The sequence below is a fragment of the Micromesistius poutassou genome, assembly GCF_964030765.1.
Source record: "Micromesistius poutassou genome assembly, chromosome: 9".
In the NCBI taxonomy this organism is placed as follows: Eukaryota; Metazoa; Chordata; class Actinopteri; order Gadiformes; family Gadidae; genus Micromesistius; species Micromesistius poutassou.
In genome coordinates, this window is record NC_140279.1 from 18,271,287 (window position 1) to 18,297,358 (window position 26,072).

The 26,072-nt window shown below is 47.8% G+C and overlaps 4 protein-coding genes across 4 annotated transcripts; all 4 read right to left on the bottom strand.

Moving 5' to 3' along the window:
* Window positions 1-331: 331 nt before the first annotated feature.
* Window positions 332-3,481, bottom strand: faslg (Fas ligand (TNF superfamily, member 6)). The gene is made up of 4 exons (XM_084473437.1): window positions 3,147-3,481; window positions 2,839-2,893; window positions 2,651-2,713; window positions 332-1,329 (listed from the first exon to the last, which is right to left on the bottom strand). The coding sequence occupies exons 1-4, from the start codon at window positions 3,426-3,428 to the stop codon at window positions 914-916; spliced, it is 816 nt and encodes a 271-aa protein (XP_084329563.1). The 5' UTR covers window positions 3,429-3,481; the 3' UTR covers window positions 332-913.
* Window positions 3,482-5,145: 1,664 nt separating this feature from the next.
* Window positions 5,146-10,009, bottom strand: LOC311353013 (uncharacterized protein). The gene is made up of 5 exons (XM_084472852.1): window positions 9,899-10,009; window positions 9,592-9,632; window positions 9,431-9,505; window positions 9,086-9,284; window positions 5,146-5,783 (listed from the first exon to the last, which is right to left on the bottom strand). Exons 1-5 carry the CDS (start codon window positions 9,963-9,965, stop codon window positions 5,260-5,262), a joined length of 906 nt encoding a protein of 301 aa, XP_084328978.1. The 5' UTR covers window positions 9,966-10,009; the 3' UTR covers window positions 5,146-5,259.
* Window positions 10,010-11,986: 1,977 nt separating this feature from the next.
* Window positions 11,987-15,783, bottom strand: caiap (CARD- and ANK-containing Inflammasome Adaptor Protein; the record flags this gene model as incomplete). The annotated part of the gene is made up of 4 exons (XM_084472960.1): window positions 11,987-12,733; window positions 13,590-13,812; window positions 13,955-14,138; window positions 14,613-15,783. The coding sequence occupies 4 exons, from the start codon at window positions 15,781-15,783 to the stop codon at window positions 11,987-11,989; spliced, it is 2,325 nt and encodes a 774-aa protein (XP_084329086.1).
* Window positions 15,784-17,725: 1,942 nt separating this feature from the next.
* jun (Jun proto-oncogene, AP-1 transcription factor subunit) lies at window positions 17,726-19,990 on the bottom strand. The gene has a single exon (XM_084472509.1). The coding sequence runs from the start codon at window positions 19,569-19,571 to the stop codon at window positions 18,510-18,512; it is 1,062 nt and encodes a 353-aa protein (XP_084328635.1). The 5' UTR covers window positions 19,572-19,990; the 3' UTR covers window positions 17,726-18,509.
* Between the last annotated feature and the right edge of the window lie 6,082 nt (window positions 19,991-26,072).

Below are 26,072 nucleotides of genomic sequence, written 5' to 3' on the forward strand. Positions count from 1 at the left end.
AGAAAAAAAAAGACCACACGGGAGACCATGTACTATTCACACAGGAAGGAAGTCGAGATTGAGATGTCTTTTTTGTTTTTGAGGTCTGCCGTTACATGGTCTTGCATGTATCAACTTGCACGCCTTAACACAGAACACAACTATTGCTAACTTAGGGGAATGCAAAATGCAGTGCAATTTTCACACCAAAACATGTACCATAAAAATGTACTTCAATGTATTATTTATTAATTATATATGAATGTAAATATGTAAAAAAATGACAAAAGGGATGAGCACTTTCTAGAGAGGTGCAATGGCAATGTAGATGTTAACTGTGATGTAAACAATCATAATTTCAGTATTTATTTTCTTGTTTCAAACAATTCAAACATTTCATCAACAGTGTGTTGACAAGATCACAAGCCCTCCAGATAATGGCGCCCCGTACCAGAAATAAATATTAAGAGATCAACAAAAGAAATCATAATTCACTACTTTAGTGTTTTATGCATTGTCACAAAAGCTGCCATTTATGCATTTAACAATTATTTATCTATGAGCTTCACAATTGCCACAGCTGCCACTTTACACTTTATAAATTCTTTTCAGGACAAGTCAAACATTTATACCTTCCTCCACTTGCCCCTCAGAGGGCTCCAGCAATGAGATAATGCCAGAATCAGTCTAATACCACGATGCCTAAGCTCTCAAACGGGTAAGCAAGCATCACTAGGGGAGAAGCAGGACCTGAGAGTGAAACTAAAGAGGTAGAACCTACGCTGAATGAGAACCGAAACGTGCTACCATTGTACAATCATCAGAGCTCAATCAGGAGGAAATTATATTAATATGTTTCCGGCTGAAAAAAACATTTATTGCATGAAGGTAACGAAATAATTTACGCATATGTATCGCCCGAGTCATTTCCACGCTAGATTTTGTAGAGACCAAAGAAGTTGGCGTTATGGTTGTGGCTCAGATCCATCGGGTGGGACACGTTCACAAACACCCGGTCCTGCTCCTGAAGATGCAGCGCGGCCGCCAGGTAGCTGTCGGAGGTCCACACGCTGCCAACCGTCTTGTCGTTGCACGCGTCCCTTCTGTTGGCCTGCATCAGCATCAGCGGGTCGCCACGCCCGGCCCGCCGCAGAAACACGCTGTGGACGAAGGGGTGTGTGGCGGAGCACGGCCGCAACAGCTCCACCCTGGAGTAGACGTGGTGGAGTCCCGTGTGATTGACCAGGAGAGCTCCACCCTGATAGATGACCCCGCCCTCTGTGAACGCGCGACCCGCCTTGGGCTCCCACAGAAGGTGGGTCTTTGGCGACGAGCTGCTGTGGATACGCCCTGCGGGGGGACACACAGGTGTGAGGTTGTGTCACGGATTGAAACCGAATGGCGTGGGACGGAGAGGAGCGTTGGACAGACAGACGGGAGGGAGAAGACGGGATGGGGAGAGGTGGTCGAAAGAGGAAGTGAGGTGAGGGTCAAAGGAGAGGTGAGGAGAGAGGAGGTGAGGGGAGAGGATGATAGGCCAAAGGAGAAGAGGTGAGGAGACGGGAGAGCAGGAATGGAGAGGTGGACAAAAGAGGTTAGGAGAGCGACCGAGGAGAGGGGTTACATTAGGGCGGTACGGTATGGACTAGGATTTATATCACGGTATGATTTGAGGCATAGACGGTATGGTATTATATCTGCTTCTGAAGGGGTAAAATACTGGTTAGGCAGCTATTTTTGTATAGAAGAAGTATTTTAAGTACATTTATTGAGCAAAACTGAATGGAAAAAAACGCTAAATCTTTTATTTTTTAAGTTACTTCCAGTATGGATAGTATGGATATATTTCTCCACTTGCTGGCGGACCTTGCCGTGTAGTTTTGGCATCTCAATTTGGCTGAAGTGTGTGCGGGCAGGTAACGCGTACCTGGGATCGAGTGTTTTGACCATCTCTTTAAAGCCCTTTCTATCGACATTTTGAAAGGGAACCATGTCCTTACACAGGTAAACAGTGACGGCGTTTGTTATCTCGTTCCACCGCTGGAAAATGCCTGCGGAAGCGATGTCTGAGATGCAGAGTCAGCTTCACGCTACCAGCGTCTGTCTCGTACGGAGTGGAATGAGAGCTTGTGAAGGGACTATTGCGCAGGCTGCGCGCCTGCGTGCCTGCGTGCTTGCGCAATAGCAGACTGCCTGAGAAGGCAGTATCGCTGTCAAATCGGTCCCTGGGAAAAGTAACGTTGCGCCGAATTGAAAAAGGAACTAGGAAAAGGAACTAGGAAAATGAACTAGTTTCGCGTAACTTTACTTTTCACATGAAAAATAAGTTACGTCCGACCATACCGTCCGACCATACCGTAGCGCAAATTCACACCGGTGTACTTTCTATACCGTTTATACCGTACACCCCTAGGTTACATGTTGGTGGTGAGAGGGAAGAGGATGAGAGAAAAATGCATGAGATGCGAAGAGAAGAGAGGAGAGGAGAAGAGATGATAGGGGACAGACGACGTGAGGGGAGGGGCCAAGGAGAAGTGGGTAGTAGAGGAGAGGTGTCGAGGTGGGGAGGAGAGAAGAGGGCATGAGAGAAGAGAGGAGAGGAGGTTAGACGTGAGGAGGAGAAGGGAGAAGGGGAGAGAAGAGATTAAATGATGAGAGGAAAGACTCCTACCCACGACATGTGCTGCAGGTCTTACTTCATCCAAAACTTTCTCCAACACCGGTTTTTCAAGCCCTGAAAGAGCAAACAATCATTTGAAATCTGCAATCCCTTTATACAACACATTTGCCCTGTATTTACTTCAATCAATATTTTGCGATTAATTGAGGCAATGTCGGTCGTACAATAAAGAGACTCACCAACTTGCTTTTCAGGTGTGACAATGTTTGTGTCTGAGGAATGCATCCGATCAGCCTGTCGGATGAAAAATAAAGAATTATATCCATAACGCATCACTCAGCCCTTTTAGCTCGAAATAAACATCATTATAGATAGACATGACAAAACATGACAAATGTAACTAACGCAACAACAAAAAAGTCCATGCAAAACAGGATCTTCCATTTATCACTCTGAATATATTTTGAGTTTGACTGCACATTCCTACTATACATTTGATTTGACTCATAAAAGTCTTAATAAACCATGGCATTCAGAAGCTACTTACTTTAGGCCTACTCATTGCTCGCAGGTCCGTCTGTAAATTGTACATCTGGTAAGCTCCGAATCCCAAGGTGGTGAACACCAGCAGAAACAGAAGCAAGAGGACCGTCACCCCGCTGCGACTGATGCCCAGGCACCCGTCGCTCTTCTTGCGGTAGCGCTCGTGGTCTGCATGGGCCGGCCAGTGAGAGGCCATCCGTGGAGGAGGGACCGGTGGGCACTCTGGATCTTGACGTCCGTCCACATGGAAAACTCCAGGATATCGATGTTTGTGATCGTAGCTCATGATGCACGACTGACAGTGGTGTGGAGTGTGTGTGATGTGATGTGTGTGTGTGTGTGTGTGTGTGTGTGTGTGGAGGCCAGGCTTTACATGCTAGAGGTGTGTGTCTTATGTTAATCAAAAAAAAAAAAAAAAGGCTGTCAGAAGCCACAGTTTCCACCCACAGACACATACATGAACGTCACAGGTACAAGCGCTCACCACCTTCACACATTAGCGTTCACGTTTAAAGGAATGGTGTCGTTTCATTTTGACACAACAAAACTCACTACAATAATTAAAAAAAAAAACGAATTCAATAAATATATTGATGGCAATATGCCTCCTATGGTATTTCCAACTTTACTTGATGTCTCGTGATTTATATTAAGTCACTCATTGACCTCCACTGAACTATTCATTCCCCAAGACAGAGAATGTTGGTTAACATCGATAGAGCACTTTCGAAAGTACAGAATCTCTTAGTGGGAGGATATCGCTGCCACATGAAAAGAGAAACAACTCCGAATTGGCTTTTATTCTGGTTGTGTGCCAGAAACAAAAAGGCAGACAGCCAAGTCGAGTTGAAATTCACCTGGCTTAATATCTCTCTGGACGCTTTCATTTACCGGAGAGCTGACTGGTGAACCTCCTCTTTGCAGTCGATGGAGAATGGCCAGCGCTGTGGTCTGGGTGGTACACAGAACACAGTGTTGTGGTCTGAGTGGGGTCACCTGGGCGTGAAGGTTCCCTGGGAATCCGTGGGCTAAATGCTGCCTCACTATGGCCACCGCCGTTTCCACAAGTCACCAAGCATTCTAGGAGGCCTGTTCGCTTTAGCCGAGTACTGAGAATGCTTACCGCGGATGGCTTGGTAGGCTGGTGGCTGGGGGGTTTGATATAACTCATAACCTCGTCGCAAAAAACAAAAAAACAAGTGCGCAGAGCCGTCTCAAACTGTTATGACCCAGAATCACATGCAGCACTTGCTACTGTGGCATTAACGGCAGGTCTTCTGAAGCAATAATTAAAAGAATTAATAAAAATCTTCTCAATTAATAAAAAAAAATCTAATCTAATCAAAATCGTCATCTGTTACTGCATAGATATTTTGTGTAGATATTTCCTTTATATGTATTTCATATAGTTATCCTAACAGCAAAAAAAACAAATAGGCTACAGATAAAATTAAAGGAGATAATAATTTGTAAAATGTTACCACGCTGGGACTATTGTTACTAAGAAAAAAAACAATTGTTAAAAAAAAATATTGCAATATAAAATGCATCCCCTTTAACACCGTTGTACATCTTTTATTTTTTCTTCTATTGAAGCGATGAGTGTGCACTCTGCAGCTGTTCGCCAGGATATCAAGGTCAGACCTAACCGTAGACTTGGTTACGTGCACGGCCTACAGTGGCAGTGTTTCCCAGAACTCACTGGTTTACACCTCCTACAGGCTGGTTAGACAGTTAAACTCCTCCCTGCGGAGAGTCTCCAACCAGCAGCAGTCATACACGCACAGCGAAGCGTGACTTATTCTGACTCAGCGAGTTATGCCAATCTCACTTCAGATCAGAACAACAGACTCCCCTTCCAACCTCAATCTCTCCCTCGCCTCAATTAGGTTACTGTGGTTTGCGGATTATGACTACATCCATCAATTCTATAACGGTTGATATTGTCCCTGATATGAGAATTGCAACGTATTTCCACACAGTTTTTTTTTTTTCTTCCATGTGCACACACGCTATTTCCACAATAGATAAAAATCAGTTTATTTTATTCAAGTTCATAATGACTGAAGGGGAGGTAGGAAACACAAAAACTGATTCATATCGGCATGAATCATGTGTCAAGACTCCTCATCTGAAGAGGAGTAATAGCTGAGGCCCAGGAGCACCTGGCCAAGCCTCTCTGCCTTTGCCCCGATGTCCCCCGTAGTCTCCGGTCCCTTCTCTGTAGTCTCTGCGCCCTGGCCCTGCCCCGCCGTCCGCTGTCTGTTCACAACGACTGCGGGTCTTCCAGCGGACTCCCTCACGGCCTCCTGCAGCCCGGTCGCACCGGTCGTTTGGCCCAGGAGGGAACCAGAGAGGTTTGGCAAGCCGGAGTGCAGTGCGCGGGTGAGGCTCTGTGTGGCGTGTGAAGCACCCGACTGAGTGACCGGCCCTCGAAACCCAGCGACCGCCACTGCAAGGCGCGCAGGGTTGAACGAGAGGGGCAGGTCCTGGTCGACACAGGGCGGCTCTGGGCGTCGTTCTACGACAGGGTTGAGTTTGGCCTCTGGTTGGTTACTTCCATTTTTGCTGGCCAGGTCCGTTTCCACTCCGCTCCCTGAACCACTGGGGAGCTCCGACCGACCGCAGCGGTGCTTCTTAACTAAACAACAGAGAAAAAGAAAGAGGTAAATACTTTAAAGTAGGACTGCATTATAAATCTTTTTCAGGTCCTAAAGGGGAATCCACTGCAAGATTAAAGCATTCATCTGCTTGAGGTGTGTGACTAGGTTTATTGAGATTAGGTTTATTGGGTGACCAAACAATCTGTGCAAAAAGCAGAGGAAGGGCCGAGCTCCGTGATTGACCAACGACGTGCGTCGTGACGTAGGTCGCGTTGGTCGCTGTGTTGGTCGCTCGTCTGGCAGCTTTTGGTCGCTGCGTTGGTCGCGGTGTTTGGTCGCTGTGTTTGGTCGCTGCGTTGGTCGCTGCGTTGGTCGCTGCGTTGGTCGCTGCGTTGGTCGCTGCGTTGGTCGCTGTGTTTGGTCGCTGTGTTTGGTCGCTGTGTTTGGTCGCTGCGTTGGTCGCTGCGTCGGTCGCTGCGTCGGTCGCTGCGTTGGTCGCTGCGTCGGTCGCTGCGTCGGTCGCTGCGTCGGTCGCTGTGTTTGGTCGCTGCGTTGGTCGCTGTGTTGGTCGTTGTGTCGGTCGCTGTGTTTGGTCGCTACATTGGTCGCTGTGTTTGGTCGCTGCATTGGTCGCTGTGTTTGGTCGCTGCATTGGTCGCTATGTTTGGTCGCTGCATTGGTCGCTGTGTTTGGTCGCTGCATTGGTCACTGTGTCGGTCGCTCATCTGGCAGCTTTTGGTCGCTGTGGTCGCTGGCTGGCTTGGTCGCTTAAAGTCTCTGGGCGGTCGTTAATCAGTTCATTTGCATGTTATTAACGTTTGTTTTTTTTGCGACAGTTGAAGTACCAGAAAGCCATGCTCTCTGGCGAAGGCTACCTACAGCTCTTTATTGCTAATATTATTTGACTATTTTTTGCTCTTTTAGTCAAACTTATTGACGCGCTGGCTGGCTGCGACGACAGGCCAGCCATGGCTGGCCGCCTGCCACTGGCCACTTGCCGCCTGGCCGCCGGCCACTGGCCACTGGCTGCCTGCCACGCCTGGCCACTGGCTCTGGCAGGCTGAGCGACCAGGTCGCGACCATAAAAGCGCCGCGACCCTTTTGGCGGCAAATAGGTCGCAACCAACCAGCGGTCTGGCTGAATGAGCGACCTGGGGCTGAGGCAGCCAGTCACAGTCACCATGGCTGCTTCCACAACCAACAGCCTGTTATCAGTTAACATCTCATCGAACAGAATATGATAACATCAGTTATCAGTTAACATCTCATTGAACAAAATATGATAACATCAGTTATCAGTTAACATCTCATTGAACAGAATATGATAACACCAGTTATTAGTTAACATCTCATTGAACAGAATATGATAACATCAGTTATCAGTTAACATCTCATTGAACAGAATGAACATACCTGCGTCTGAATAATAATAAAAACGTGCATACAATAATATATAGCTTAGATACTGATGGACCAATAGGCCTATTTATTTATATATATATTATAAAAAGACCTATTGGTCTATCGATATCTAAGCTATATATTATTGTATGCACGTTTTTATTATTATTCTGACACACGTATGTTTATTCTGTTCAATGAGATGTTGACTGATAATAATAAATAATAGATTTTATATAGCGCCTTTCAGGATACTCAAGGTCGCTTCACAAGAGTGGGAGGTGAGGGAGTGCGAATGTGCAAGGCGCTGGGCGGGGTCGTGGGTTAGAGGCCATAGGCCTCAGAGAAAAGGTGCTCTTTCGTGTGCTTTTTAAAAGTCTCCACAGAAGAGGCACAGCGGATGTGGGGGGGGGGCTGGTTCCACAGAGTGGGGGCGGACATGCAAAAGGCCCTATCCCTAAAGGTCTTGAGGTCTAGTGCGGGGAATTGCCAGCTGGTCCTTGTCAAAGGACCTGAGGGACCGCAGGGGGGGTGTCGGGGGGGAGGAGGTCAGAGAGGTAACGGGGGGGGGGGGGGGAGGCCAGAGCGTGAAGGGACTTGTATGTGAGGAGTAAAATTTTGAATTTAATGCAGAACTTGACTGGTAACCAGTGGAGCTGCATCAGGCTGTTGGTCGTGGAAGCAGCCATGGTGACTGTGACTGGCTGCCTCAGCCCCAGGTCGCTCATTCAGCCAGACCGCTGGTTGGTTGCGACCTATTTGCCGCCAAAAGGGTCGCGGAGCTTTTATGGTTGCGACCTGGTCGCTCAGCCTGCCAGCGGGCCAGTGGCAGGCGGCCAGTGGCCAGTGGCCAGTGGCCAGTGGCAGGCGGCAAGTGGCCAGTGGCAGGCGGCCAGTGGCCAGTGGCAGGCGGCCAGTGGCCAGTGGCAGGCGGCCAGTGGCCAGTGGCAGGCGGCCAGTGGCCAGTGGCCAGTGGCAGGCGGCCAGTGGCCAGTGGCCAGTGGCAGGCGGCCAGGCGGCAAGTGGCCAGTGGCCAGTGGCAGGCGGCCAGGCGGCAAGTGGCCAGTGGCCAGTGGCCAGTGGCAGGCGGCCAGGTGTGGCTGGCCTGTCGTTGCAGCCAGCCAGCTGACAGCAGTCAAGCGTCGCAGCCCGTCATTACGTCGTGTAATTATCACAGCATCGTACTAAATCATACTAAAATGTTAAAATGACAACTAATAGATTTTATCGATACTGATAAAGCAGCGATTACATCATTTTAAACTGTACTTCCATAGGAAAAATAGTCAAATAATATTAGCAATAAAGAGCTGTAGGTTGCCTTCGCCAGAGAGCGTGGCTTTCTGGTACAAAAAAAACAAAACGTTGTTATGTTTTTTAAAATATGTTGATTGCTGGAGAGGGTGGAAATGTTGTAAAGCATTAGGCACACGGTGAGTGAAATCGATAGTAGGCTAAACCGAGCTACCGTCTCTAGCCTTCTCTCTGAAGGACGCTACAGTGTGTTGCATAGCAACCGCCGTACACTTTGCAGGCAGCCAGGAGGGACTACTTTTTTGTGTTTGTTAAAAAAAAATGCTTTTCCGACTTCCTAGCTTTTTCAAAATTGAGGGTGTCTTTGACTTTCATTTCGCCATATTTACGTAACCGTTTTATAAAAGCAATAGATCACTTCGGACGGACAACGCCCCTTAACTGTGGTATAATGACCGTATACCACAGCCTGTCGTGATCTATTGCTTAAATATATCTATCTATCTATCTATCTATCTATCTATCTATCTCACTACTGATGTTATTTCAACTCTGTGAGTCAGTGATATTCAGTGCTGATTGAGAGTTAATTTTAATCAACAAAAAAAATATGTCATCTGCTAGCAGAGGCAATAAAGGAAATTAATAAGTTTAATATTTAGTAAAGTATATAAAAAAAACTGACTGGTGGTGGGCAGAGAGTCGTCCTGCTGCGTGTCTGCTCTCCTCCTGCTGTAGGCCCGGGGGGTCCATGGTCTGTGCTTACAGGTGGGGTCCAGAGCGCGCAGTTTGACGATGAAGCGCTTATACTCGTGCTCCAACTCCTTGATGCAGAACTGGAACTCTGCGATTTTCCTCTCGGGGTAGTGGGTGAGCTGTGACTGCTGTGTTTTTTTTTTTTTTTTCAAGAGTGCAAATGTCAGTGTAAGCTGACGATAAAGTTGTATCGTATCGTAATATCTTTGAAGATGATCCACAATAATCCGCAATGGCCACAGAAAGTATTTCAAACACTAGTGTGTGTGCTTACCTGCAAGTAATACTCTATTTCACTCTTAATGCTGGGGATCCACTTTTTCACAGAGGAGGCTGAATTAAGAGTAGACTGGGAGAGAACAGTAGGTTTTTATTATCAGAGAACGAACCATGACTGTAGACGGTTATTGTTACACGATATCTTTCATTATTTACCAGTTTAGGTCTGGGGGCATGTGCATCTTTAATTCGTCCTTCTGCAAGTGAAGGCATGAAAACAAATGAAGGTATGAAAAATGCATTTGTCGCACATACTGTTGTTATTACGGGTGAAGGCCACATTAAAAGAGAAATATGATGCATTCAGCGCCAATAGCTTTGGTGAAGCAGCAGTAAGGAGAATGCTTCAGATGTGCCTGTTGCACAAGAATTAGCATGTTGCTAGCTAGCTAATGTGGTTAATGTTTAATCTGAGTTTATCCATGTTATCACGAGTGACAAAATATAGGTTAAAGCGACTTGCCAGCCCTCTCTTTCTGAAGCCACAGTCTATTCAATCGTCCTTGTTGTTTCTCTTCGTTCCTCGCCATTTGATGTAGAAAGGGACTTCATATAATAACACACATGGACTCGGACCAAAACAACAGTGTCACGTGACACGGGGCATCGTCATTCGACACCGCGCAACCTTAGACAGTAAAGCACGACATCAAAAATGGACATACTATACTATACTGTATATGAAAAGAACATTTAACTGATTTACATTTTCACGAATCACTCCCAAACAAAAAACAAAATAAAACATGTAATTCATCTGAACGAATGGTTTACATTTCAATGCTGTTTTACTGTTCCCTATATAAGTCTGATGGCTCCCCCGTGTGGTGAGCCGGTGGAACTGTCACAACATGGGCTGTACCCGCTGCACTACAGCAGCCGTACCCGTGGACACAGCTCCCGTTATATATCAACAGCCACAAGGCGGAAAATGAAGTCACGTAAAACAAACAGAATATCTTGAACTTGAATAACCATTCTCATTTTTTTCTTTTGTTTTGCCCCACCACATTGCCAACATGAATTAATTACGGTTAAGGTTATGGTTCAGGGGCCTCATGTACAACGCTTGCTTACGCACAAAAAAGCTGCGTAAGCAACTTCTCACGCAAACGTTCGGATGTACAAAGACTGACTTGACGTGAGAAAGTGCGGTTCTCCACGCAAACTAAAAATGCCTGGCTTACGCACGTTTCTGCTGCATTTTGTCAGTTGGCGGCACATAGAGGCAATGCAGCGCAACAACATTAGGCCTACTCGATCACGAGTCATGATGAAGTAATATTGCAATATGAGGCGAGTTCAAAGTGGATTTGAACGTCGGGATGTGTGATCTTAAATGCACTTCAATCATACATTATTGTTGTCGAGACGCATATTGTGACACTGTTGTTGATATTAGGCTAAACGTAAACAGACCCATAAAAATATATTGTTACTATTGGAGTTAAAAGGAAATTAAAAGGAAGCCCCAGCAATATTATTTTCAGTGATGACTTGTTTATTAAACGTTACATATTTCATGACCACGCATGACATCGCTAATGGATCTCTCTTCACGCATATGTCGTCAGATTCTTGACTGCAGTATTATTATTTGATGTTGCGTGGAGTAAGAACAAGCCATTGTTACTTAAATTCAATCTATCAATGAACCAGTCGGTCGATTTCGAATTATGTACATATTATTGACACCTTGGGTGTATGGGAACAATCGTCAGCATGCATCCAAATAAATGAGAATATAAAAGCATGCGCAAAATGTGGCAATAATCGATAGGTTGACAATGGCAGTGTTGGCCTTGTTAGAATATGGTCGCATTCGAAATGAAGGGGTGTACCGCGACAATTATGATTTTTTGGGCAAAAGTGAGCCGATCCCAAATCACAGCTGCCACCCTTTGCTCAAATAGGGCGAGCTCCCCGACTCCGCCCCGCTGCCCGTCTGACCCACACTTCTCCGGTGGGCAGACACCTTTCTTTCTATGTCCACCTTGATGTCCGACCACTTTTTTTTAATGTCAGCCACAGTTCGGCTTTCCGCCCCAGCCTCATTGACCGACTTGGCAACGTTTTCCCACGACAGTTTTTTGCTTTTGGTGCTGATTCCGGAGGAAATAGAGCCAAACAAGATCTTATTTCTGGACTCTACCTCCGAAATCAGCACCTCCACCTCGCATTCACTAAAGTTATTTTTTCTTCCTTTCTCCATTTTCTCATTTCTCCTAACGAGCGCACTACTGCAGGTTTAGTTATACGAATTATCATATTAAATGAGGGAGGAGACTGGGTGGAGAGACGGGCTCGTGCACGTGCGCACAATTTCACGTTAATTGGGATGTACAAAGAGAATCTGCGTGAAATCGTGCTTACGCAAGGATTGATACATCCGGATTTATTTGTGCGCAGCAGCTTTCCAGATTTTGGCGTCCGCAAAGTTTTAGTCAGAAATCCACACAAGTCTTAGTACACGAGGCCCCAGGCTTCTCGCTGAAGGTTACGCCTTCAGCGAGAAGCAGTCCCACCTGACGTGTGTCTCTTGGCCTGTCGTCTATTTAATAAGAACCATCTTTCTCTTGATTATCGCCACAATGTCCCTGTGTTCCTGCGTGTCTCCGCTCTCCGCCACCCGCACTGGAGTCTTGCCCACGTTATTAACGGCCTGCAGGTCAGCCCTGCCTCCCGGCCTACCCTTCCCCGGTTCCCAGCCCAGCAGCTCCCTCACTGCGTCCCTGCTGCCCGCCCGCGCGGCGCAGTGCAGGGGCGTGTCTTTACAGCCGTCCAGCGCGTTGACCTTCGCCCCCGCCCGCAAGAGCGACGCCACCGCCTCGGCGTGGCCCTTCTCGGCGGCGGCGTGCAGTGGCGTCTTCCTCCACGCGTTCCTCTCGTCCACTTTCTTCTGCGCCCGCAGGAGGAGGAGCTTCACCGCGCCGCCGTGGCCCCGCGCCGCCGCGTAGTGCAGGGGCGTGGAGCCGTGCATGTCTTTAGCCCCGCCCCTCGCCCTGTGCGAGAACAAGGCCGCCACGGCCGCTGTCCTCCCCGCCGCGGCCGCCAGGTGCAGCGGCGTTTTCTTCTGCTTGTCGGCGGCGTCCGGGTTGGCGCCGGCCGTCAGCAGCATGTCCACCGCCGGGCTCTCCGCCTGGCTGGAGGCCGCCCAGTGCAGCGCTGTCCGGCCCTGCCGGTCGCGGGCCTCGGCGTTGTGACCCTTGGCCTGAAGCAGGAGGTCCAGTGTGTCGGCGTGGCCGCGCCGGCTGGCCAGATGCAGAGGGGTGCTTCCGTCCTGGGCCACGGCACTCGCCTTCAAAAGTCAAAGTCAGAGTCAGAGTCAGCCGTTTCTCAATTCACGTTCTCGTGCGTGCTCGTGTACTTGCGTTCTCGGTAAACGTCATCAGTGGTGGCCCAAGCGCTGTTCCGATTCCGAGTACGCGGGTACGCGAGTACTGTCGTAAAACCCCGAAGTGTTCTCGATGCGTTCTCGATGAGGCCGTTCTACCGAGGACGCATCGGAGGTGACTCGTGTGGACTTGGGACCGTTAAATATCCCAGAATGCATCATCGAGTCCGCTGCTGTTCCAATTGCAGGTGCGTACTCGCGTTCTCGGAAGTCTGTACTTGAAAGTCCGGACTTGCCAAGTACGTACTTCCAAGTCCGCGAGTACGTAGTCCGCGTACTTGGTATTGAGAAACGGCTCAAGAGTCTGCTTTGTTGTCAATGACTTCACATGGAGACACAGGAGTACAAAGCAATGGAGAAGACGTTTCCCACTAGCCCACGGTGAACACATGAAGTGATAAGATGAGACATATCCTAACACAACTGAGAGTAAACATTGAAGTGCACACAGAAGGACATTACTAATATTAAAACAAGATAGACAATAAAATATAGTAAAATATAAGAGTATGTATGAAGTAGCAGCATAGGTTTCTGTATAATATAATATAATTTAAGTTGTGGTAGTGCAAAAGAAAAGGCAGTCAGTAATGGCAGCTATATTTGTAATGGTAATAGTGCAAAAGAACAGTCAGTCAGTCAGTAGAATGAACACCAAAAAGCGAAAAAAACACCTGAAGTTCACGACGAAACGCCACACAATGAAAAGATGACATTTAAGATTGTATTTATCTTTAGATCTGTTTATCCCTGCATTGACCTGTGCCTCAGCTTTCAACAGCATCTCAACCAGCGCCGGGTGGCTGTGCAGCGCTGCCAGGTGTAGAGGCGTGTATTCCTTGGGCCCGGTTGTGTTCGGGTCCAACCCCTTCGCCAGCAGAGCCTGGACCAGAGGCTCACTGCCGCTGCGCACAGCCAGGTGTAAGGCTGTGGCCAAGTTCGGCAGACTCACATCCAGTTTGGCGTTTTTAGCTGCCAGAACTCTAAAGAAACACATGTTTATAATATTAATAAATGATGAGTTTCAACATATTTGTATGAATATGTTCACGTAATAAATGAACATTGGCAGCAGCGCTGAACCTATGTTGGAAAAGTCTTGAGCACTGCCAAAAGGCAAGGTACCTGAATGTGTCTGTGTGGCCCAGCTCAGCAGCCAATAGGAGGGGAGTGTATCCCTGCTGGTCATACATGTTGACATCAGCGCCGGCGTCGATTAGAACGTCCACCACCGCGTGACAGTTCTGTCTGACTGCCGAGAAGAGAGTGGAGCCCGTGGCTTCTGGACCGAGGGATCCTTTTGAGTGAGCTGCGGTTTGAACAATGACTGATTAACTTCTGCTTTAGGAAACACAACCAGGTGACAACACCATACGCATGATGAGTGACGTGACGATGATGCATCTGATCAAAAAGTAAATGCATAAAAATAGCTCTGTGATCATCCATTCTTCAAAGGGCTGATTATTACGGTTCCACGCTCACGCAACGCAACGACCAACGCAGACGCTTCGACGCAGTCGTGTGAACCTTTTATGGTCCTGCGTCGGGTTTTAGTGAGCGGACCAATCACAGCCACCCTTGTGGCTGCGTCGCCCTCGACAGAAGGTTACAATTTTTGGGAGGCGCACGTCCGGCCCTCCTCGCGGTGGACGCGAAGGTGGAGGGTCCGCAAGGACGTAACGGGGGTCCGTCACCCCCCCCCTTGCCGTTGCGTGAACGTGGGGCCATAATCAGCCCTGTAGAACATGTGCAGCATGGGCTCCGGAACATTCACACTCACCTAGCAGTAGCCGGAGCACGGAGCCGTTGTTGAGGTTCACGGCTTCGTCTAGGACCGCTTGGTCCACCGCAGCCCCCGCTTCAAGAAGGACCCCTGCGGTCCTTTCGTGGTTCCCACTCACGGCGTAGAACAGCGCCGTTTTACCCTGCCTGGTCCGGACGTCCACGCCGGCCCCCGCCTGCAGCAGCCTCCGGGCCAGGCCGTGGTCGTCCTCCTGGGCCGCCCTGTGGAGGAAGGTGGGCTCCTCCGTCTGGTCCCCAGGCCCCTCCCCTCGGCCCCTCTCCTCCGTCACGAGGGCCCGGACGCAGTCCAGGTCCTCGTCGGTCGCCGTCAGCTGTGCGGGATTCTTCCGCTGCGCGTCCGTGGCGTAGAGGCGCGCCCCGGCTCTCACCAGCGCCCGCACCACCGCCGCGCCGTGGCCCCGGTTCGCGGCCCGGTGGAGCGGCGTTCGGCCCTCCCGATCCCGGGGGTCCGGTCTGGCCCCGCGGCGCAGGAGGAGCTCCACGAGGGCCAGGCGGCCGTGCTCGGCGGCCACGTGCAGGAGGGACTCCTGGAGGGCGTTGACGGCGTTCACGTCCGCATCACGTCCCAACATCTCCTCCACGGCCGACGGCTCCCCTCCGGCGGCGATGACGTCGTGTATGTCACCTTGCGTGCGGTGATTTCCCTTCGGCGCGCGTCGCCCCGTTTTTTTAGACGGCGCGCGGGCCCCGCCGGCCGCGTTTCGGATCGCTGAAAACGGATCCGGCCGCGGTGAGGGTAAACGTTTGGTCTTCCGGGCGGGGCGTTCCCGACTAGGTTCCCCACCCGATCCCTCCTTGTCCTGTTCCAGCAGGTACCCAATCAGCTGCCTTCTGGGATCGCCGATCTTCTCGTTGGCCGCGCCCAAGTAGGCCTTGATTTGATCGTAAAGCTTCGGCTCGGCCTGCACGAGGCACGGGTGGAAGAATTTCCGACACGCCCTCTCACCCCTGGCCAACACGACATCCAGCACCATGGAGTTCTGCTCCTCTCGCGTCCTGAGGTTCAGGACCACGGATCTCTTGACCTGGGCGACCACCCCCTCTCTGACCAGGAGGTCCAACAGCTCCTCTGTGCGCCGTATCCCGTGTTTCAGGTCGCTCCGCTTGGCCCGGACCACCTGGACGGCGTAGGGGTTAGAGGGGTACATCGCTGCTCCCTGACCGGAATGAAAAGCCTTCACTTTGTTCAGCATGGTAATTCAAATGTTACAAATGTCTCAGTGGTCAGTACAGTACCGGCTTTACACTCTGCGGCTCTCTGCTCTGTTCTGTCTGTTTATTCATTACTAAGTGACATATCACACCTTAGCAACCAGGTAGGCATATGCTGTAGGTCTGCAGTCAGCTATTAACAATGCAGGCGCACACAAAGCGTCACTGCGCAGGTGGTATAGCCCTAAACACAGCCCTAGTGACAGTATAACTGGAATGTTGTTGTCAAATTCAACCACATTTACCACAAAAGGTTATTTAAAGATTCCCTTGTCGCAAACATATTGTGTTAGTGTTGTCCCTCTATTTGCATGTGACTTAAACGTCAATGGTTTGTGTGCCGTGCTTTTTTTTTTTTTGAAGGACGTATTCAGCACTATTTTCAATGTATTGATGCGAGCGTGGGATTGCTGCACGGCGCTTTTAACCTCTTGCGCTGAAGCGAGTCACTTCCCGTAAACCACGCCCACGGGGTTGACGTAGATCTTCCGACTGTTCTCTACTACCTTATATGGTCGGAAGGGGTGTTTTGGATGATGTCACCCCCACCACATTTGGGCAAGATCAATCTAGGACGGTAGCGGTTATTTTTTTCAAAATAACTTAAAAGAAACGGGGTATAAAAAAATGAGCCAAGTATATAGTGTTTTACAATAATGGTGTGCTATAGCCTATAGGCCTAGTCTATAATACTTTAAAAGGTGCCTAATCGAATAAATCCAATCACACATTTGCAACAAAAAAAACAAATAAGTAATCAATTACACTTGCAAAATGATGCACAATAGAGGGCGACATGTCCTTCGTTTGACCGACTGTAGACTATAGTGCTAGGGTTTGGATAGTAATGTTAATTAGGCAAAAGGGTTTAAAGCGTATCTTAATTGTGTCTGTTTGCCGTAGGCCTTCAATATGCCGCTGGTTTGGGATTTTAAAGTCATAGATGTGTTTTTATTTCCCTTTAGGCCTATGTGTTCCCGCTCCCCACAAGCTATCCATCCATTTGTGGGTTTTATTGAGTATTTCTGGGCAGCCTCATCAGAGAAAATCGTGATTGATGGTCTCTATAGAATATGTGAAATTACGGCATCATTTTTGATTTGGCTTGATTAGCGAGTGTCACTTCATTTTTTTGAGAAGTACCGCCGCCTAGTGGTTAGAGTAGGTATCGCCCTGTTGTAGCTGTCAGTTATATTTGAGGGCGAGGGTCTCTGGTTTACCTAATGCACACGTTAGTAAATACATCTCACCTGATTCAGTACGTAAATTACACCCTATCGCTCTGAAGGATTATTTAAGTTTGTTGGCATACTTTTAGAAGGCTCCCTTGCTTTTTAAACAAATACCCGAAATAGGTGAAATAAGTGTAGCCTTCTGGACAATATTTATCCTAGGCTTATACTGAATATATTGCATATGTTTAGTGTGGGAGAGTATAGAATTCCATGTAAATGGTGCGATTTGATTTGTGATAGTGTAGGCTAACCTGATTCTTACATTTTTCAAACGCAATGCATAATGTTTCGCTTATTTGATAGTGGAAGATAAATGGGAAAATCGTATTGTGTCAGATTTTACCCTCGATAGCAGAGGTCTGGAGTGGACGGATGCAGGGCTGAGATATCAGGTGTTGTATTGAATTGGGTACTGCGGCAATATGTGGCCGTGAAGTTCTACAGTTCACACATTAGCCTAGATTGGTCCGTTGCCCTGAGTAAACACTATCACTTAGCGCGGATCAATACAGACTCTAATGGAATTTACCTCCAGGTACTGAGAGCTGAGCTCTTGCAACATGTTGCAACATGTTTTATTGTGTTAGCAGCTCTGAACACAACTGTAGCCCATTCCCTACACACGCACACGCACAGATTTCTTTTTGTATGGGTTTATTTCATACCTTAAATATCGACTCGTTTCTGAAGTTCTCAGAAAACCAACATAAAAAAAGGATACAGTATTATTACAAAACATATGACACAACATAAGTACTCAAGTCGTTCTTATATACATATCGCAATGAGTGAAACCCCATTAAACAACTTTAGACATTAACAAGTCAATCTTGAAGCTTTTCCAATGTAAATAAACAGTTTCTTGCAATTAAGAAAAGTACATTGTACTGTATTAACTGTATTAAGATGTCAGGCAGCTCTGCGTCCGCTTCTCAGCCTTTCCGAGGGGTGGCGTCTCGCAGCAGCAAGAAGAACCACCACAACGTGAACCAACCAACAACCACAGTCTATTATTGCAGGATCTTCACCCGCTAACACTGAATTTCTTTGACGGTCACAGATCAGGCCCATGCAGAGTTTGTTGAAGTATCGACACTGGGTCTGAGCCCACTGCTCGTCTGCTTTATCTAAAAAGACAGAACCCGATGTCCCGCGTGGTGAGGTGAGGTCCATTCGCGGGCTCACGCACTGTCACTGCCCACCCCCCCCTCTCGGTTCGCTGCGTGGCACTCAAGAAAGTACTACTGGCCCCGGGTCCCGACAGTCTCTTTGCCATAATCCCACCCAGTCACGACTCCGGGGGGCCGGGGGGGGGGGGGGGGGGGAGAGAGAGAGAGACACAGGCCCAGTTCACTATCAAACGATGTGTCCGTTTCGTTTCAACTTCTACTTCAACAGTCTTTTCCATTCAACCCCGAACGCGCTCCTCAAAAGGTCTGAAGCTGCTGCGTGAGCATCAGTTGGCACCCGCTGTTGACGTGGTTCATCACCTTCTGCTTCAGCTGGGCCACCTGCTCCCGCAGCATGTTGGCGGTGGACGACAGCTCCGAGTTCTGACACTTGAGGTTCTTCACTTTGTCCTCGAGCCTCGATATCCGCTCCAGTTTCCTCTTCCTGCACTTGGACGCGGCGATGCGGTTCCTCATCCGCTTCCTCTCCGCCTTGATGCGCTCCTGGCTCTCCATGTTGATCGGCGAGAGGGGAGGGGTCTCCCCGGGCATCTCCGGGACCGTCTGGGGCTCCTCTTTGAGCGTTGTGATCCGGGACAGCGGACCCGAATGATGATGCTGCTGCTGCTGCTGCCCGTACATGGGGAGTTGCGGGGCGGCGGAGAAAGATATAGTCGGGGGGGACGTGGTGTAATTGGGTGCCGAGACCGTGCTGATGGCCGGGTTGAACGTGTTTAAGTCCTCGTACACGGGCGACTCAGACCGCATGGTGCTAGTGTTGTTGTTGTTGTTGTTGTATACGGAGGCGGCGGCGGCACCGGCCGCGGAGGAAACGGGAGGTGGTGGAGGCAGCGGTGGTTGTTGCGGCACCGCGTTGTTGTTGCTGTTGTTTACACCGGCGACCGGCGCGGCCGACGCAACACTCACAGGGGTCCCGTTGGGCATGTGCTGGTGATGGAGCTCCGCCAGCGCCCGGACGAAGCCCTCCGCGAAGCCCTCCTGCTCGTCCGTGACGTTCTTGGGGCAGATGAACTGCGTCGGCGTCGGCGTGGTCGTGATGAGCCCGTTGCTGGACTGTATGATGAGCCGCTCCAGCTCCGGCGAGCCGAGTTTCAGCAGGCCCACGTCGGGGGACGTCAGGATGTCGCTGGCCTTCACCCGGAGGTGAGGCTTCAGCGTGCCGGACGGGTCGGCGAGGTTCAGCGTCATGTTGTGCTTCAGGGGCTTGGTGGGGTTGCTGTATCCGTAACCCGCGCTGTCATGTTGGGAGAAGGCGTTGAGCGGGTCGTCGTAAAAAGTAGTTTCCATCCTGGTAGACATAAGAAGACAAATGCCCCGCAAATGTCAAAAGTCTCTTCCAAAAAAAAAAAAGTTCTAGTCCTGGTCTCCGGGTCTTTCGGCTGTCAGCGGGAGAACATCGGGTCGGATCCCCCCCCCCAGCGCCGGTCCCTGAAGTCTGAGTCGCCAAAGTTGGGTAGTGAGTGAGTGGAGTTCGGAGTGAAACTCTTCTTATTCTGATCGCGATATTATTGACCTTCTTTTACAGAGCAGATGTCTGCGAGACTGCTGGCAACGGGAAAGAAGCTGTTCTATTATATATATTTATATATAAAACGAAAGAACAGCTCTCTCTGTGAACAGTGTTATATAGTAAAGAAAAAACACCCGAGTGCGCTGTAGCTCTTGTCTTGCCGGCCGCTACTCTAGTCTGAGGAGTCCCGCGCGCTACTTGTGGTGTATATACTCTGAGCCGGACAGCGCGTGGAGGCAAAAACTTATCTGCGAGCCCTGGTCTGGGCTAAAAATAGCGATGATGTCATGCCCGGGCTCTCCCATTGGCGGAGGGTGTTTCACAGGGGGCGTGGCCGAGTCTTCAGATAAGGTCCGTTGCCTAGACGACCACCCCAGAAGAATCTCTAACCGTCGCGGTGGATTGTGGGATGAGGTAATGCTTGTGTGGAGACGCCGCGCGGTGCATTCTGGGATGACGTATTGTTTTTGAATATGTGTGGTTACGCGCTTCGCTGTTTTAGTGGCGGGGTAGTCTTCAATATTAATGTTAAACTAAATTTAAGGACTTTCGAAGTGTGTTTATATTTAAACACACTGTTCTAAATTCCCCTTAAGCGTTTAATTGCGTGATCATAAATTGACAGCGTTCTATTCTATTCTATTAGGCCTATATGATATTATTAAAAGTTGACATTTAAATTCACTATGCCGCAACTTGTATGATTATGAATGGACTGCGTTCTATCGTAGTCTAATCTACCCAAATATATTATTATATCATATTATATCATATAATACATATAAATTATATTATTTTATATCGTATATTATATTACAATTTTCATTTAAATTCACTTTGCCTCTAATGGTTGATTTTCTGAACCCTTTTCTGCTGATATAAGCACATAATTGTATGATTCTAGGCTGATTTGACTGTATTGTATTCCCCAGTGTCCTCTCTCACTGTCGTGTTGGATACGACTGTCTGCTGAATTAATAATATTAGGTAAAACAGTAAATATGATTCTGTTCTATTTAAATAATAATAATAGTTTCAGAACAATAATAATAGTTTCTCTTTATAGAAGCCCCTGATAGTAATAATAACCAAAAAAGTAATCATAATAATAACTACTGCTACTACTACTAGTACTACTACTACTACGCCTGCTACTAATGCTACTACTACTACTACTACGCCTACTACTACTGCTAATGCTACTACTACTACTACTACTACTGCGCCTACTACTACTGCTACTACTACTACTGCTACTACGCCTGCTACTACTGCTACTACGCCTGCTACTACGCCTGCTACTACTACTAATAATGCTACTACTACTACTACTACTACTACTTCTACTACTACTACTACTACTACTACTACTACTACTACTAATGCTACTACTACTACTACTACTACTACTACTACTACTACTTCTACTACTACTACTTCTACTACTACTTCTACTACTACTACTACTACTACTACTACTACTACTACTACTAATGCTACTACTACTACTACTAATGCTACTACTACTACTACTACTAGTACTACTTCTGCTACGCCTGCTGAATCCACTGAAATCCAAACAAACAGAAAATGAAAACGAAAATGTAAATAAGTCACGAGGGGGATCGGGGGGGGGGAGAGAGAGAGAGAGAGAGAGAGAGAGAGAGAGAGAGAGAGAGAGAGAGAGAGAGAGAGAGAGAGAGAGAGACTGTCTGTTTGAGGCAGAACTGTTTTAATTGTCATTTTGCCTATTTCAGGGAGTGTCCATGTTATTATATTTTCACAGTCTTGGTGGTCCCTTGGAAACAGGCACATACACAGGCAGACACACACACACACACACACGCACACAAACAAAAACACACACACACACACACACACACACACAGCCTAAGGTAACATAAGGTTACCTTGAAATGCATCGTAAGCTTTTACAGCCTTTAGCAGACCTCAGAAACAGAGCCAACATCAAGACCTGCTCTCTTTCTATTCTACTCCTTTAAAACATGTTGACATTTATGATCTGTCTGTCTGTCTGTCTGTCTGTCTGTCTGTCTGTCTGTCTGTCTGTCAGTAGTGCATGCTGTCTCTTTACAAACAACTCCTTCCCTTTTTTAAAATTAGAAACACATTTTTGTCAGCCGGTTGCATTGTTCTCAGGGAAGAAGACCCACCCACCATACCAACGACCTTCTCCTTTAACTCCAAAAAGGAGCCATCCCTCTGCAGATGGCACCTCTCCCAATGCTCTTGTCATTGTGTGTAATTAGTGTAGTGCAGTCCATTATCTCCAGGCACACAGTTGGAAATCACCGTTTTTTTTTTTTTTTTTAATGGCAGGTGGTTAACAAGTGTGTGTCTTACGTATATATCCTCCTGAGTCCCCCACAGTCCAACCGTCTGGGTCACGGCTCGCCCCGCCACCTTTACTGCCAGCCAGCTCCTGGGCGCCACGCCTAAATATGTCCCACTTGTGTGACAAGTAAATCAGTCCCTTGGCCTTTAGTCTGCTCACAAGGAGGGCCAGACACAGGGAGGATAAGAACATAATAGACCTCCATAGACTTTTTATTGCCAGTAATGTTTTCTTTATGTACTGTGGAGTATGTCATTCTGTGAAAATGAAACATGTCTTCTATGATAGCGGTAAAGTAGAATTTAATCTGATGTAATTGGTGGATTTATATGGTGGGGTAGTGATAGCTTGTTGATTTAAGTGGTTGAGAGTTATCGATTTGCTTTATTGATGTCAAGGCTGCTTCTTCAGAAGAAAGAAACAATTGGAGGTCACTGACCCTGTTTTGTAATCACGCATACCTTTTTCATTTTCATGTGGACGATTTGTGTGAGAGTTTTAGTACAACTTTAAAAAGAAGTGCGTACAATTGTAAACATGACATTTAAACACAAAAGCTTACCTACATAACACATAGAGATACATACTACCACAAATCTAAAACCAAAGTACTATAACTCATGAACCCTAGACACATTCAAGATGCATACCCCCCCAAAAGAATGCTTTCCAGCCAGACGTGTCCGTGTTTAAAATGTAACCTCTCCGCTGTCTTCCGCTGTCGCGTTTACTTCATGGCAGTTTCATTGATTCTGTCATTGTTTAATAATGGTGACTCATAGAGGACATCCCGGGTAATTTAGATGCTTGTTCACCTTCAGCTTTCATCTGACAGACCCTAAAATATTCATCCTCTCTGGCATCCTCCTTCTTCTATTCATGAGCAGCGCTCTCCTCCTGAATTAAATGGCATAAAATAATGATGTGAGGGTGTGGTTGCGGGGGGGCGGGGTGGGGGGGGAGTGGGGGGGGGGGTGCATTTTGAACTTCATCAATTTTCTCTGAACACGCTTGAACACTGCCAGGTTTCTGTCAGCCGTCTCCTCACAGGGTTGTCTTGGCCAGCAGGCCCGGTCCTGCAGCAGGAGGGGGTCCAGCTGTGAACCTGGCCCCGGGGCCTTTATTATAACGTACCACTGTTCTGATCTTTCCCCAAGGTCATTTTTCTGTATGAAGTAGGATGTAAACGTTTGTATCGGTGACTCGTCGTCTTCTCCGTTGGCCCACGTGCTACACATCCACGGATCGGTTTATTTTAAAGGTATGCTGTTATAGTCAGACGTTCTCCGTTCCGTTTGACAAACTAGATCCTGGCAGATGATCAAACGTTATTCGGGAGAGATGTAGGAGTCATGCCAACCAAAGCCTCTATTAAATAAAGGATTTATGTTGAGACAAACTTCATGTGATTTCCTGCTCTGATGATTTATGTCCTTTATCTTGGACTTGAATTGACTGCCCACGTGTATTTTAACGTGATTTAAAATCAAGAACATATATGATGTACCACTTCTTACCTGTGTCCTTTATTACATGTTTACTCACGCAAAGTGTCGCATCGTCTTTTTACTCTACTCTACTCTACTCTACTCTACTCTACTCTACTCTACCAACACCCATTTGGTTTCACTGACAGAAAGGGCCGGATGTTCTTTTTTTACATTAACAATGAATTTTCTTTATGCGCACGCCTACATAGAATATTAATCTTACATCAAATTTGCTCTGTCTCTGTTTTTCTCTCTCTCTCTCTCTCTCTCTCTCTCTCTCTCTCTATCTCTCTCTCTCTCTCTCTCTCTCGTTTCCCTCTTTCTCTGACTCTCGCTCTCTGTCTCTCACTCCCTCCTCTGTTTTTCTCTCTCTCCCTGTCTGTCTCTCTCTGTCTCTTTCAGTCTCTCTCTCTCTCTCTCCCTCTCTCTCTCTCTCTCTCCCCCTCTCTCTTCCTCTTCCCCTCTTCCAGGTTTTTATCGTAGCCAGTCCAGGCAGGATTTCCTATGTGTTGGAAGCTTTCGGTTCCAACTGTATTGTTCGACATGTTTTTCCCCACTACCTCTTTGAGGAACGTTCGCTCTGGTGCGCTCTCCATCTTTGTTTTGGTATTGATAAAAATCCATGAAATAATTAAAGTAGGAAAACCAAACAGTAGAGCTGCCAACCGTCCCGTCCCCCCCCCGCCCCCCCCCGCCCCCCCCGCCCCCCCCGCCCCCCCCCCCCCCCCCCCCGCCTCTCCCCCACCTCCCCCCCACCTCTCCCACAACAACAGCTGAATGTTGTAGTGCAGTCAAGGGGATGAAAAAGAAACTATATTCTACCCTGTATCCATGAAGGGCCCCAGGTGGGAGAGAGACAGGGTGGCTTAAGGGGGTGAGACAGGGCACACACACACACACACACACACACACACAATGCTGTTTCCCTGTTGGAGCATTTGTTGTTTCAGCTGGTTGCAAAAAAAATGAAAACATTCCCCTGGTGTGTGTGGGTTGTGTGTCCGGCAGGCTTGTCTCGTTTGCGTCTCTGTTTCTGAATGTGCGCGCGTGTGTGTGTGTGTGTGTTTGATGTTTGTACACGTGTGTTTACCACCACAGCCGGTGTGTAGCCGGAAACAACGCACAACACACTTAATGAAACAACGCACTTAATGAACGCACTTAATGAACGGACTTAATGTTGCGTACATTAATTGGTTTTGTACTTTGCTAATGACAATAAAGTTGAATCTAATCTAATCTAATGTACGTTGTATTTATTCATCATACTTCATTGCGTAGCTTCTGCAGTAGCCTAGCTACCACTGCTGTGTACGGGGAATGGAGTTGGCCTGGCGATTGTTAGTGCTTACACTTGGTTCTATGAACGTCTTTACTGTACCGACGGCGATATATTGTTTCACTTCTTATGACAAATGTACTTATTGTAAGTCGCTTTAGATAAAAGCGTCTGCTAAACGCCCTAAATGCATATGTGTGGAATGTATGAGTGACACTATTTTGCTTATTTCAACCACACTATGTGGGCAATGCATGCAATAATCACGATAATAATGAATATAATAATAATTAATATTAATATGCATATTCGGCCTTTGCTCACATACAAACACACACACATATATGCATGCACGCACGTGCACGCACACACACACACACACACACACACACACACACACACACACACCCCCCACCCACAGTGCATTAATAAGGTGTGCTGGCAGCCATGTCCATTTTTATAATGAAAAAGAAACCTGTGCTGTGTGACAACCCTGCTCATTATCCCGCTCTCCGGCGAACAAGAGCCCCGCTCCGAAAGTTTATTTGGGGCCCTTTTTTCGTAATAAATGTGCACATAAAGTCCCACCGCCTCTCCCAGCAGCCTCTCTGGCACCCCGGTTGGCAGAGAGGACTTTATTAGAGCCGATAATTAATCGGCGCTAACTACCTAGAATAATCACGTTCTAGATTTACGACCTGCAATCGTAGGGACTATTGATTGGCTCTCACTCTCTTCTGACCCTTTCAGCTCTCCGTAACTCATGGCCCGTGACATCACAGTCAGACGGTGAGGGGGGGGGAGGGAGGGGAGGGAGGGGAGGGGACAGTGGGAGCTGCTTCACCTCTCACTGTTTAGTCGGCTCACATCTTCTCTCTCTCTCTCTCTCGATAAAGAGATCCGATGTAAATTCCGTAATTCAGTCCATCCACAGAACGACTAGTACTGGATTGAAGGTTGTTGCACAGACAGGGGTTTGTGTGTGTGTGTGTGTGTGTGTCTGTTTGTTGTCTCAGGGAAATTTAATCTAGGTGAGTGAGTCTGGCCCTCATTATGTAAATGAAATAACACTCATTTTAAAGGAAAGACACACACACACACACACACACACACACACACACACACACACACACACACACACACACACACACACACACACACACAC